This window comes from Pezoporus flaviventris, unplaced genomic scaffold (genome assembly GCF_033815535.1).
Source record: "Pezoporus flaviventris isolate CSIRO_AGI_PZ_B2104156 unplaced genomic scaffold, CSIRO_AGI_Pfla_v1 ptg000031l, whole genome shotgun sequence".
NCBI classification, from domain to species: domain Eukaryota; kingdom Metazoa; phylum Chordata; class Aves; order Psittaciformes; family Psittacidae; genus Pezoporus; species Pezoporus flaviventris.
In genome coordinates, this window is record NW_026892579.1 from 56,767,117 (window position 1) to 56,780,963 (window position 13,847).

The following is a 13,847-nucleotide window of genomic DNA, read 5'->3' on the forward strand; positions in this document are numbered from 1 at the left end:
CGTGTATTGAAGTGAAATAGGGTATTGTAAATAGGGCAACAGTATTTTTCCGTGGTCTTAATATTCAAATAATTGAATTATGCTTGTATCAGTATTTTTTAAAATAAATAAAATTAAACAAGGACCAGCTTGTTCAGGAATACAAATAAGTACATGTAGCCTGGAAGTTTTACTTTTCAGAAACATAATTAACTGACAGAGCTTCTTGAGTTTGTCTGTCTGGATTTGGTTAGCTACAATACTTCTGTTTATTTCCTCTACGATAGTTTTGTGTCAGAAATAGTATTTTAAATTCCTTAGCAACAGCAGCAGAAGTTTAATGTATCATCTTTGAATGTGTTTTATAATTGGCATTTACTTTGATCCTTTACTTCAGATGGCTTTAGCAAGATTTTTTTTAATATTGCAGGTTTTATAATTTAGTAAATATTTAAATGTTTATTTTATTCTTTGAATATTTTTATGCATTAAACTTTTTCATGAAAACAACTCTATTACTTATTTATCTTATAACTTAATTTCTTTGTTTTGTGCAAACACTTTAGAAATGTGTTGACCAGGTTTGGGAAGTGTGAGCAGGGAGACCCACCTTCCTTTTAGTCCTTGTTAGGCATTGTTTAGAAAAAAACATGTGAGACTTACAGAACTTTGGATTTGTTTTGAGTAAGCGGATAGGAAAACTTACTGTAATGTTTCTCTCACCAGTTATGTCATGATGATGCCGTTTAAGCGCCAAGCTCTGGTAGAGTTTGAGAACGTAGAAAGCGCAAAGAAATGCGTAACATTTGCAGCGGATGAGCCTGTGTACATTGCTGGACAGCAGGCTTTTTTCAACTACTCAACAAGTAAGAGGATTACTCGGCCAGGGAACACTGATGATCCATCTGGTGGAAATAAAGTTCTTCTGTTGTCAATTCAGAACCCTCTCTACCCAATTACAGTGGTATGTTTCTTCTTTTTCTTTCTTCTTTTTTATAAAATAATTAAAGGCAGGGAGCAGCAATCTCATACATTATTACCATTGTTTACCATTTGTTAAAATTATACGCTGTTAATTTGAGTCAGGAATAAAATAATGTACCAAAGGTTTCCACTATCCTCACAAAAGTAACATGCATGCTCTAGAAAAAAGGTTTTCGGGGGTGATTCAGTCACATTGTACACGTATTTTGCAATACATTTGAAGTCTTCAGTGGTCAGGATCTTGAAATGTTTTAAGTTGATGTGTGCTTTGGAAATATTGCCAAACGTGTTGCCGTAATATTGAGAATGTCATTTAGTTTTTAGGCTCTGAGTGGTGTACGTTTAAGTAGCAAGTAACTTTTCCAGTGGGAGGCGTTATTTTATGCAGTCCTTCATTCTGAAGTATTTCCTTTGTGGGAAGTTGAAACCTTTATTTGTTGATTATCAACTTGAGTTTGATGGAATCTTCCTCACTTTTATTTGGGTTGATACATTCTGCTTTTCAGTATTTCAAGTAATGCCGTAGATGCAGTTGTATCCTAATTTATTGTCATCTGTTTATGGCACACGTGCATTTTTTTATGATACAGATTATGATTCATGCACTGAATGCTTATATTTTTCATAGAGATCTTATAGTACACATTGAAAGGTACAGAAATATGTCAGGAAAAAATTGCTGTAGGCAGAGTTGTAATTCTGTGATACAAGCGTAAGTTACTTGTTCTTAAGGAAATATATGGGATAGTATGGATCAGTCAAAGTGTTCAGGTTGTGTGGAACCATGTAACTTAAAGCAAGCGTTAACTTTTGTTTAATGTGACATATGTTATGGCAGCAAATTGATTGAAACTTAATATTCCTAAAATTGCTTCAAGCAATCAGTCCCACGTCATGCTTTTTGCTTCACTGTATTGTGAATGTTGATAGGTTTTTGCTTGTTGATTCCTTAGTGGATGCTGGTTTTTTTTCACCTGACAGTTTTCTCTATAGAAAAGCATGGCAAGAATGAGGTGTTTTTTCATCAGTGTTTAAAAATATACCTGCTTTGAGCTATGGGAACACTTCCACTGGAAGTTGAAGTATTCTTTCCATGTGACTATAATACAAATTTTGGAAACTGAGTTTCATTCATGCATTTGAAATTTGGCTTGCAGAAGCAACTGAGTTGAAAGTAGATGCTTGAGGAAACTGATAGCAGAAGCATCCTTATGGGCTGGGAGAGCTTCATGGAAATGCTGAGGATGAAGCCTGTAGAACTGCAGTTGCTTTTGAAAAACAAACACTACCCCCTCAACCTCTTCTTTTCTGCTGCCCCCAGCTGTTTGTCTAGAGTATACCAATGATCACTAGGGGCATCCTAGCACCACATCATAAGCCTGGCCTGAGGTGCAGAAAGGCGAGCTTTTCTCCTTACTGTTTGGTTCCCCTGCAGCACTGAAGATGGTCTTGAATTTTATTGGTTCCTTGCAGTATAGACAAATGCTGGTGAAAGCAGTCTTAACAATGAGTTTGCATTGATCTAGTTTCTTGTCAGAAGTTTTCTCGGACTTAAATGAAGAAGCACAGCAACCACTTTGCAGTGTCTTTGATTCAGGTGAATAAAAATGAAATTTTCCTTTTGATAAGCCGCCAAAGCTTACATCATAGACTACCCCCAGCTACTCTTCTGAAAATGAACATGAACAATTAAAAAAACCCTTTCAACCTTATGAAATGAAATATTCTATAACTACAGCGTCACTTTGTCTCTCTTCGCTTTGGTGAAACTACTGCAATTCATGCTTTAAAGGGAGCATAGGTTGAGACATGGATGGAATTACTGGGTTTTAACACAGTTAAAGGTACATGTTTAATGTTTGCATTAGTACTTGTAGTGACAGGACAAGGGGTAATGGGTTCAAATTTAAACAAGGGAAGTTCAGGTTAGATATAGGAAGTTCTTCCCTGTGAGGGTGGTGAGGCATGGGAATGGGTTGCCTGAGGAAACTGTGAATGCTCCATCCCTGGCAGTGTTTAAGGCCAGGTTGGACAGAGCCTTGGGTGACATGGTTTAGTGTGAGGTGTCCCTGCCCATGACAGGGGGGTTGGAACTTGATGATCTTAGTGTCCTTTCCAACCCTAACTATTCTATGATTCTACTTCTTAGAGGATTTTTTCCATTTTTCAGATTTGACTGCCTGTACTGTATTATTCCTTAAAAATGCTAATAATGAATGTATAAATTGTATAGGGAAAATTATAAATGAAAAGTGAACAAGCCTTTTCTTTACTCCCTGGCATTTAAATGCCAATGCGAGAAAATGTTCTGTGGACCTCTTGTTTGAAATGTCACATCTGACTAAAACATTTTTTTCTTCTTCCTTAGGATGTCTTGTATACTGTGTGCAACCCTGTTGGAAAAGTTCAGCGCATTGTTATATTCAAGAGAAACGGAATACAAGCGATGGTTGAATATCCTTTTTGAGTGTGATTGATTTTTTTTTCTGTAGGTTTTTGACTGCAGATGCCATAAATACTGTGTAATTTTGAGACCAAATTATTTTTTAGTTTCTGTGTAAGACATGATGATTTCTGTATGTCTGCAAGCACTTAAACATTTAATCTTTATAGGAAAATGATGTTGTCAACAATAGTCTTGATAACCATGTTTATAGGTGGCCCTAAGGCAGGCATGAAATGTTCTTGGTTTGATAACACATTATACACAAAGCTTCATGGCCTCTGCTGGTATTGATACTCAAGAAATGGGTGAGGGATTGCAGAAGTGCAGTTTGACTTCTTCAGACTCCTCTAAAATAGTCCTAATATATACTGCTTGGGACCAACTTGGGCCTCCTTGACCTGTTCATCATGTGTTGGGGAAATTCCCCCTGCATTGTTATCCTACTGTTTACTCTATCTGTAGTGTTAAGTTGTACATAGGGTGACTGTTCAGAGTTGTTAATGTGTTACTGTGGTTTGCAAAGTCCAAAGTCTCATATGATTATGCCTTAGTTTATAAAACTCTGATAGCCTTCTTCCTAGAGACTGGTTACCCTCCACTTCAGAGCTGTTATCTGGACAAAACTGTACCAAAATCTCAGAAATCCTTTTGTAATTTCAGATGCTACCGATGTAGCAGGCTTCATTAGTGGGTCTCTTCGGTAATGTGTGACTTAACCAGTGGTTGCATTAATGATTTGCCAGGCCAAAAGAATTACTCTGACTTCCATAAAAGCAAGCTAACTGCTGTTTGTCTATGTAGAAGACTTAAACTGTATGTCCTAACAGGCAGTAGTTTGACTTACTGTGTATTGAGTTTGTGGTAAGCAGTGTTTTCTGGAGCAGATGACTTGTACAGTTGGGGGTTATTCTGCATTTTATGAAAGATTAGGGAAGTTATATAGAGGATCCTGCACATAATCTGAGACTACTGTGCTTCTGTCCTTTGATTTAAATTCTGCAACATGCCTTTTGAAAACCAAACCAACAAGCAATTGAAAGAAAATTCAAAATGTGAGCAAAGTAATGCAGCAGTGTAGGTGAACAGCTCCGTGGGGGAAAAAACAGTCAGCTTCATGACAAGTGTTGCCTGAAAAGTTCAAAAATTGACACAAATTTCAGTGCTAACTGCAGTACCCATTACTTTTGCAGATGTGCTCCCACAGTTCTGGTCAGTGTCTAGTAATTTCTTAGAGGCCTGTGAAGCTTAACTCTTTTCACTCTTACCTTCCACAGTGAACCTACATCACCTTAGAAGTTGGTTTGCAGGAATGTGGTAAAACACAGGAGATACGCTGTTGATACAGACTACTTCCAAAATGTCATTACATTACATTGCAGGATGGTCTGCTGCAAGGTTCAAGTTCTCTGACACCGTATGTTATTGAGTATGTATGATTATTGAGTATGTATGAGATCATGGATTACCATGTGCCAAGGCTCAGGTACATTTTTCTGCTAGTCATAGGTCATACTCTATATAGAGGATATGAAATAACCTACATTTGGAGCCTGGTAAATGCAACTGCCTTGGGCAGGAAATTTAAAGCAGTTTGCTGCTTGTATTTTTTGATGCAAGATGATTATTTGGTCACTCAAAGTATGTCTCTTAGTTCTGTGATTTTATTTGGCTAATAAGCTAAAGAGGCTATAGTTTTCCTCAGTTTTTCGCTGTAAAGTGATTACTGAGTTCATGTTTTCCCTACCCAGAGGTGTCTAGCTAATGCTAGTGGTGAAAAGGGATGCATTGTCTTTAAGTCACGCCTTCTCGCCCTGAGCTCCAATCCCTTCCCAAATGCTGCAGCTTGAAGTTTCCCTTCAAGTATTCTCTAGGCTTGCTGGTAACTTTCTGTGTCTTCTGATGAAAATATCCCCTTCCAACTGGCATAAGATCATAGCAAAAAGCAAGCTTACATGTATGTTATCCATACTGAAGAATTTACTAATTTATAAACAGTCTCATTATGTGCTGCTTACATCTCAAAATGAGATGGTTAACATAAGTTGAACCCATATATATTTGTTGGTGATTTATATATTGAAGTTTGTATAGAAATCTTGTATATGATAATGAAATATCTGCAGGCTACAAATATGAAACCATATGAGAAGAAAGGGGCATGAATGAGACACCTGGGGGAAAAAAAAATCCTTAACATTATGTCTATGTTTGAATCAGTGTTTTGCGCCCAGAAGGCGAAGGCTGCACTTAATGGAGCAGATATCTATGCAGGATGCTGCACACTAAAAATTGAATATGCAAGGGTAATGCTCGGACCTTTTCTTTTAATTTTTCTAGAAATACATGTATAATTGAGACTTAACCTTTTTTTTGCTTTTACTTTATTTGAACAGCCAACTCGACTCAATGTCATTAGAAACGACAATGATAGTTGGGACTACACTAAACCATATCTGGGCCGACGAGGTAGGTTTTCATATGTTATTGCTGTAGATGTTTGTACTAATGACAATCCTTTATACATGGTCAGGCTGTATCGCAATAGTCATTTCAAAGTGCTGCTGAAGGCTGTACTTACAAGCCAGGAAATTAACCCTGAGCCCTAGTTCCCCCCTACTGCCGTGTGCTTGAGCCATTTAGTTCAACAAGGAGCCCACACCTCCAAGCACCTTCGCAGTTCTCAAGGACTTGCATTTCTCCAAGCAGCTCTCTCCCTTTGGAGGAGAGGAAACCTGGTACAGACTATTCCTTACAAACTACAAACTTGCACACTGCTTCTCCTTCGAAAGGACTCTTTTCCCCTATGTTGGACGAGGCATTAAGAAGGATAGAGGACTTCAGCAGGCTGACTCTACACTTCATCATGCACCACATCGGCATCAGCAAAAAACCCCCAAACAAACAAACAAACCCTCTGAAAAACTCAGACTTGCAATTCACCTTGTCTGCATACTGCATGCACCATCACCACAAGTTTTTAAAGGAGGACACTTTCAGTACTTCAGATTTGTATGGGATGAATAACATAAGACTGTACCCATTCTGTTCATGATTGTATGTATGCTGGCTTATTTCCCTTAAAATTACAACTGAAAATTTGAGAACCTCCAAAATTAAGAATCTGTCTTGTTGATATCATTGATGTTGTAATATTTTTATTACTTGCTGTATGTGAGAGTTGCATTCAGTCTTAGTGTAAATACTGTCTAGTAGGGATGTTTAAACTTTATCTGTAGACAGCTGGAAATGAGCAGTGCAATATCAGATAGGTCCCCTCAGGTTTTTTTAAGTATTAAAATAGGGAGATTCATAATTGGTACAGTCATACTGTCTCTTAAATACTCAGCTGTAAAAATTACCAGAGCTTAACTCATGTCAGTGGGAACTATAACTATATATGTAAAGACAAACTGCTGTGTAGCCTAACTCATGTAAAGTGTTTATTAAAAAATAATGATCTGTATCTTTTGAGTGCAGTGTTCAGTAACTTCTGTACAATAACGTGTGCAATGTAAAGTTAGAAAAGTGAAGACAATGTGTCCAAGGTAGATTATCTACTTATGAAAGGCTATATGAGAACCAGGGCTTTGGCCGTCTCAAGCAATATGCACTTCAGAGTAATTCTGCAGAGACACTGGGCTTGTAAAACTGTTGTACAACTAAAAACTTAGGGCTTGAATTAAGTTCTTGTAAAAAGTTAACAAGGGAGCTACAGTATTGGTTGATTATGACTGTTTGTATCAGGATTCAGTTGTTTTTTTTTTCTCAAATTCCTGAGCTAAAAAAAGAAGTCTGAAGAAGCTCAAGGGCAAGAAAAAGATATGAAGGTTTGAATTTGAAAAACCTGAAGGATTAATTTGACCCTCATGTCTTTTGATTATTGCAGTGTTCAGAAGCTCACTTGTAACGCTGTGCATCTAATTACATTATGTAATTGGCCTTCAAATAGCTATGGCTGTATGGACTAAAGGTTCCCCAAGCTAGAGAAAACAGTGGGAAATGAAAAACACAGGATACCTATGTCTTGTTCTTTCATAGGTTACATTATTACTTTGACAGCCTGTCTCTATTTGCTATACATCCCTCTACTACATGTAAGAGGAAAAGAATTAGACTTGGATTTGATACGTATATATAATATATTGTATATATCATAATTTTTCACTTATTGTGACCCATTTATCTAGAAAATGGGAACATAATTTTTGAGTGAACACTGAAATGTCTTTGAGAAGGCAGGCATATAGAGCAATTTTTCCTATAAAGGAATGAAGTGGTTTTGCTGCTTTTTTGAGAGAGGTTTCATATTTGTACTTCAGCTAAGTCCTGCAGTAGTGTTGTTTGGCTTTTGAACTTAATGTGACCTGAACTGTAGGACTCTGACTATAGCAATCAAAGTCTTAGCCCAAAGCAATTTAATTCTGAGGACAGACATGCTAATATAGCCTTTCAGAATTTCACAAACTCCCCCTCAAATCTTAGGAAAGAAGTGTATTTTGCTTACAGTTCCTATGGTAACATATTACAGACTTGCATATTGTATTTGTCCACTTAAGTAAGCTTCCTAACAAGTACCTGATGCTTTGAACACATATTGCATTAGATTGAAAAAAAAAAAAAAGGAAACCACTGACCTTTACTATTCTAATTGCTTTTAGCCAGAAAGCTCAAACTATAGCTTGGAACATTCCTTTTGGGGGTAATACCAGCAGACGCAGTGACTCAAGGACGTGATTTGAAAACAAAAGCAAAGAACAACAAATCCCAGACTTAAAAAATATTATAAAGAATCTTTCCTTTCAGAATTATTTTTAACACAGATCAGGTCTTGTGTTTCAATGCCTGTTTTTACAAGTAGATTTATTGACACGAGTGTGGGACTTCAAGGAAGGAACAAGTATGGGGGTTTGGACTACACCATCACAGGGAGGAAATATTTGTCAAACGGTGTTCCCCCAGATTTCTTTATTTGAAGAATATGGTCCTTTATTACTGTGTGCAGTTTCAAAGGATTTAGCTCCGTAGACTAGAATTATAAACTTGATTTTCCTGAAAGATTACTGCATATAGTTTAAATGCCTAAAATACTTGATATGACTGCCCATTTGCTTTTTAGAGGCAAGAACTGAGCTGTTACCCTGAAGAGGGAATGGAAGAACAAAACTTGATAAAAGTAGCCTTTCTTCTATATGTTTGAAAGCATTTGGCACTGTTCTTTCTGCAGGCTTTATTGCCAAAGTAAATATCTGAGTTGGAACCTGTCCTCAAAACCCTGAGCAGAAAGGGCACATGTGTTTTCATTTCCCATTGTTGTGTTGTGTAATGCAAATAGTTTCTGTTTTTTCAGAGGAAGTACCTCCAGCTGCATTGGGCTGGAGTTGCTGTTTTCGGCAGTCATAGAATCATACTTAAATTTCCTGGGGCAAAACGTGTATCAGTTTACAACAATTCCCATCTTTTCAATGTGGCTTTTTTAATTGTGAGAAACCAGTTGTTGCTTACCACAAAGAAATCTGTAAGTTTAGTTTTTATCATGCAGAATGGGTCTGATTTAAAAAAATACAGCTTTGGCTGTGATGCATTGCTTTTCTCCAGTAATGTAGACCCCTTGCTTAACTTTATATCCTAGAGAACTGGGTTTTCTTAAAGGATTGAGCGTTGTTTTAAATGCATTATTCAGTGATGTTTTTCTTCAGTTGAACTGTTATGTGCTGCTGATAATGCAATAATGTACAATCCTTTCAGCACGCCCATAAATCAGTAGGTGTTCTGTAAATATATATGTACACGTATGTAATGCTCTCTGTTTACTGATTATGAAACCATGTAATACAGGTTGTTGTTGGCTTATGCTGAAACTTCTTGAAAGAAGCCTACTTTGAAAATGTGTTGCTGTTGAAGCTAATATTATGATTCAGGTACTGTCTTTCAAAAGTACTGCATTTCAAATTTGTTTTAAGAGACACATAGGTAAATCCTGCTGTATGGTGTTATCTATACTAATGTGTGGTGTCTGTTTAGGAAAACTATTGGGTATTTCCGTAAACTTTAAATATCTGCATCTCCTCATTGGCCACTGCCCCCAGTCAGTTAAGTGCAATTTGTTACACAGATGGCAGTCTTTTTAATTCTGGTGTCCCAGGGTTACAGCTTGTGGTTTTAGACGTATTATGAATGAGAAATTGTTCATAAAATTAACAAGGACTCAAATTACTTTTTGCGTTTTAACTAAAAACTTTGTGTCTTAACTGGAGAAATTGGGTGCATAGTTGTGCATACTAAACTGTTCTCTTTCCCTTCCCACATGTTAGACAGAGGGAAGGGCCGGCAGAGGCAAGCTATTTTGGGAGAGCATCCATCATCATTTAGACATGATGGTTATGGTAAGTAACATAGGATGGCAGGTGGTTTTGATTTCTTTGTATGTAATGTGGAATTCTAAATATTCAATCAATGTTGAACTATGGACCATTACAGCATGAGCAGTTCACTATTGTGCTGTACATGCGGTGCTGTCAGTCCATGTTCTGAAAATGCTAGTGATGGACTAAAATCTATGTGCATTGTTGCCGCACCTCTTCCTTTTGCAGAGAGCATCCAGCTCTACAAATTCATCCCTTGAAAGAATATTTCCTTTCAATTGCTATCGCCGTAGCAATGGATGGAAAATGACATCTATACTGGGAAAGCAGCTTGCTTCTAGAAAATGGCAACACATCTTGATCAATGGTTTCACGCAGCACAAAGCTCTTTGATGTTCTTGCATGCAAGAATTGTGAGCTTTGTGTTTCTTTTAATTTAGCTAATTCAGAAAAGTTATAACTGTGACTGTATAAGAATGATGTTTTGGAATTAGTGCTGTGAAGTGCTGTAGTTGTTACCAGTGCTATCTGTAGATGAAGATCTGCTGTCACTTTCATGTGCTGGGACTTGGGTTTCTCAACCCTGAGGTCTTGGTTCCAGTTAGATTTGACTTTTCTAGTTAATCACTCAACTGTCAGATGCAGTGTGATTTGTCTTGCCTCTTTATTTACAGATATATTCATGATATTTTACAGTGTAGGTTGACCTACCTACTCTTTCGAAAGGTTTTTCAAATCTCCAGAGTTCCTGAGTTCTACTTTGTATTCACTGATAATCTTTTTTCATTTTTCTGATACATCCTTCTCTCTTAAGAAATGTGGCTGTCTCCTCCTATACCACTGTTTAACTCTCATTACTGCTTTTTCTGGGGAAAAAAAGGACAAAAGGTTCCTTTAATACTTGGTTTACGTGAATTTCACTTCGTATTTGTCTCAGAACAGCAGGGACCATCTCCTTGTCTGTAATACTGATGTTTCTTATAGAAAGGTATTGCATACTAGTTATTTCTCTTCATGGGGGGAAAAAAAAAGAGAGAAAGAGAGAAAGATTGTTTATTTCTGTGAAACTGGTCACTTTATCTGTAGTGGAACATAGGACAGCTTAATTTTGCATTAATGCAGGGGTTTAAGTGTTCCTGTTTCTTCCAATTGAGCTGTTTGTAGAAAGGCAGTTTTCTGGCTTCATCTCTTGTCTGTGGAAGAAGAGCTGTGTTATTTCCTCTGCTGACGTCTGGCTAAGAGTTCATTCCTTCTGGTTTGTTTTTCCTACTATGTAGTATTCTTTCTTGGTGTCATGTAGCTCTGAAAGTAGATATGGCAATACTGCTGAAGGTTTATTTCAGATATTTCTTCTGATAGGTTTATGTTCAAGCCTTCTGTGTGGTGCAGGGAAGATACTATTTTTATAATTACTGAAATACGTTTTTCCACTTGTGTAAAAGCAATACCATGAAACAGCTCCTTCCTCCTTATCTGCTAATGTAAGAACAGACTTGCAACATTAAGGGAAATAGAAAAGGGTTTTTTGTTTGCTTGTTTGTTTTTGTGGTTGGTTTAGGTTTTTGGTGATGCAGTTTGTTTTTTTTTCTTAATTGGAAAAAGAACTAATGGAAACTGCTGTAACATTTTCCCCCCGCCTCCTTTAATTACCCATTACCTGTGTGGGCTTTAATGCAAGATTAAGTAGTGAAACTTGTTTCATACAATATGAAAGCATGGTCTTTCATCTCCTTAGGGTCACATGGTCCTTTGTTGCCCTTGCCAAGCCGGTACCGAATGGGGTCTCGGGACACTCCAGAACTTGTTGCTTATCCGTTGCCCCAGGCGTCCTCCTCTTACATGCATGGTGGAAATCCTTCTGGGTCAGTTGTCATGGTTAGCGGGTTGCATCAGCTAAAGATGAACTGTTCAAGGGTCTTCAACCTGTTCTGCTTGTATGGCAACATTGAGAAGGTAAGGCATAATTTATTAGAAACTTGGAAACTACTATAGTAATTTCAGTTGTTTTGGAAAAAACTTGTCTGAGATGATCTAAAACTATTACCTGATGATTTATAGAACTCTTGGTTAGGCTGTTGCAATGTCATTTTTTTCTCTTTTCTGTTTTAGGTGAAATTTATGAAGACTATTCCAGGCACGGCACTGGTTGAAATGGGTGATGAGTATGCTGTGGAAAGAGCTGTCACACATCTCAACAATGTCAAGTTATTTGGAAAGAGACTTAATGTCTGGTAAATATGTTTTATCAGATTAATAGTCTACCAGAGGGCAGATGGAATGAGGTTGCAACCAGACAGTATCTCATTGTTCTGTTATCAATTTGCAACTATTATTTATTTGTCGCTATTTATTATTTTATTTCTACTAATAAAGCATATGGGAATTACATGTATTGGCTGTTAATAACTGTATCCCCTAATGTGTCTTATACATCCTTTCGTTTTAAGGGAAGGTATCAAATCCAACCCATCTGTTCTCCTTCTATTTCAAATTGTAAAGAAATGTCATCTCTGTTCTGGTTAGATCAATAATCTGCATGTAAGTCTTAATTATTTAAGAAGCTTTAACTATATATATCCTTAAATCCCAGTGTTTCCAAGCAGCATTCAGTAGTTCCAAGCCAGATATTTGAACTGGAGGATGGCACAAGTAGTTACAAGGATTTTGCAATGAGTAAGAATAATCGCTTCACCAGTGCTGGCCAAGCATCTAAGAACATTATCCAACCACCCTCTTGTGTGCTGCATTATTATAATGTTCCTCTGTGTGTAACTGAAGAAACATTTGTAAAGGTAGGCAGTTGAAAGGACTGTGACATACAGTGCTTTGAGGCTCTATCCTAGCTTTACACTGTGCTACTTTTGAAGAGAAATAACTGAGAGGACTGTTTTTTTAAAATGGGTTTGTAGCCTCTCTGTATAGAAGCTGCTATATTTTCACAATTCTGGCATTCTCTCTTGGAACTAAAGTTGAGTTTAATGTGTTTGGGAATTTTTGTGGAGGAAGGGGAAAAGACTCGCATAAATTCAACTATAGGGAAAGTTAGGACTACAATTCACGAAAGATTTACTGACTTGTTGAGATGGTTACTTAAATGACTGATAGGTGGTTCAGAATGGAAAGGTGCATGCACCTGAAACAGTTTGCACAGTTCAGTCTTAAATGAACTCTGTATGCTTAAAACATGCAATACTGGGCTGCTTAAGTGGAGGCAGTGCTAAAACTGATGATGATTCAGCAAGTTCTTTTTCAGTTCAATATAAAGTTTTTTCAAGCTCTGTCTGAAGGTTAAGTCTGGCTCATGAGTGACGTGCTTGTATGTACAGCTTCTGAGCTGCTGGGTTGAAGTGAGCATGTCAAAAAGAAGAGCTTGTTTTTTTTTTTTAAAATGTTGCTTGAGGTAGTAGAGGTAGCAGTATTCCAACAATTTTTGTACCAAAAAAATCATTTCTCATGGGACAGCACAGATACAGGAACCTTGTTTTGCACACTACAGAATGGTGTTCTAAAGAGTTTCCAATCCAAGCATATTTTGAAAATACTAATTTGCCATAAATTCTCTTTAAGAGTTGGTGTTTTCATTTTTGGAGCTTAGAAATTTTGGTAATGTGTTTATGTGCATTTTTAGTGGAGTTTTACCTCTTGTTTTATTTTTGTGACAGCTATGTGAGGATCATGAAGTTCTCAGCTTTATTAAATACAAAGTGTTTGATCCAAAACGTAAGTAAACTTTGACCTGTTTGGGGAAATATTTGAATTCCAGTTTTGATAAGAGCAAAGGAGACTTCACTCATCCCCTCCTTCCCTTTTTTTTTTCGTTTCTCATTCTGACAGCCTCTGCCAAAACACTGTCTGGTCTTTTGGAATGGGAATGTAAGACAGATGCAGTGGAAGCTCTCACTGTACTTAATCACTACCAGATAAGAGTCCCAAGTAAGTCAATTTTAGTGATTTTACTGCTATATTTTTTTCTTTCATGTTGATTACTACCTTTGTAAAAGGTGAGCCTTCAGCACCTCAGCCTGCAGCTAGAAACGGTGTTCTTGTTGTATTTATATATGCTATTACATATATAT

The 13,847-nt window shown here is 37.1% G+C and overlaps 1 protein-coding gene across 1 annotated transcript in view; it reads left to right on the top strand.

The window, feature by feature from the left end:
• The window catches only part of HNRNPLL (heterogeneous nuclear ribonucleoprotein L like), a 28,097-nt gene that overhangs the window by 9,024 nt on the left and 5,226 nt on the right, over nucleotides 1-13,847 (top strand). The window contains exons 3-12 of the mRNA XM_061461347.1: nucleotides 706-943; nucleotides 3,332-3,417; nucleotides 5,616-5,712; nucleotides 5,803-5,875; nucleotides 9,721-9,792; nucleotides 11,507-11,724; nucleotides 11,881-12,002; nucleotides 12,362-12,563; nucleotides 13,434-13,491; nucleotides 13,606-13,704. Coding sequence (XP_061317331.1) covers nucleotides 706-943; nucleotides 3,332-3,417; nucleotides 5,616-5,712; nucleotides 5,803-5,875; nucleotides 9,721-9,792; nucleotides 11,507-11,724; nucleotides 11,881-12,002; nucleotides 12,362-12,563; nucleotides 13,434-13,491; nucleotides 13,606-13,704 — 1,265 coding nt within the window. The remainder of the gene's footprint in view (nucleotides 1-705; nucleotides 944-3,331; nucleotides 3,418-5,615; nucleotides 5,713-5,802; nucleotides 5,876-9,720; nucleotides 9,793-11,506; nucleotides 11,725-11,880; nucleotides 12,003-12,361; nucleotides 12,564-13,433; nucleotides 13,492-13,605; nucleotides 13,705-13,847) is intronic.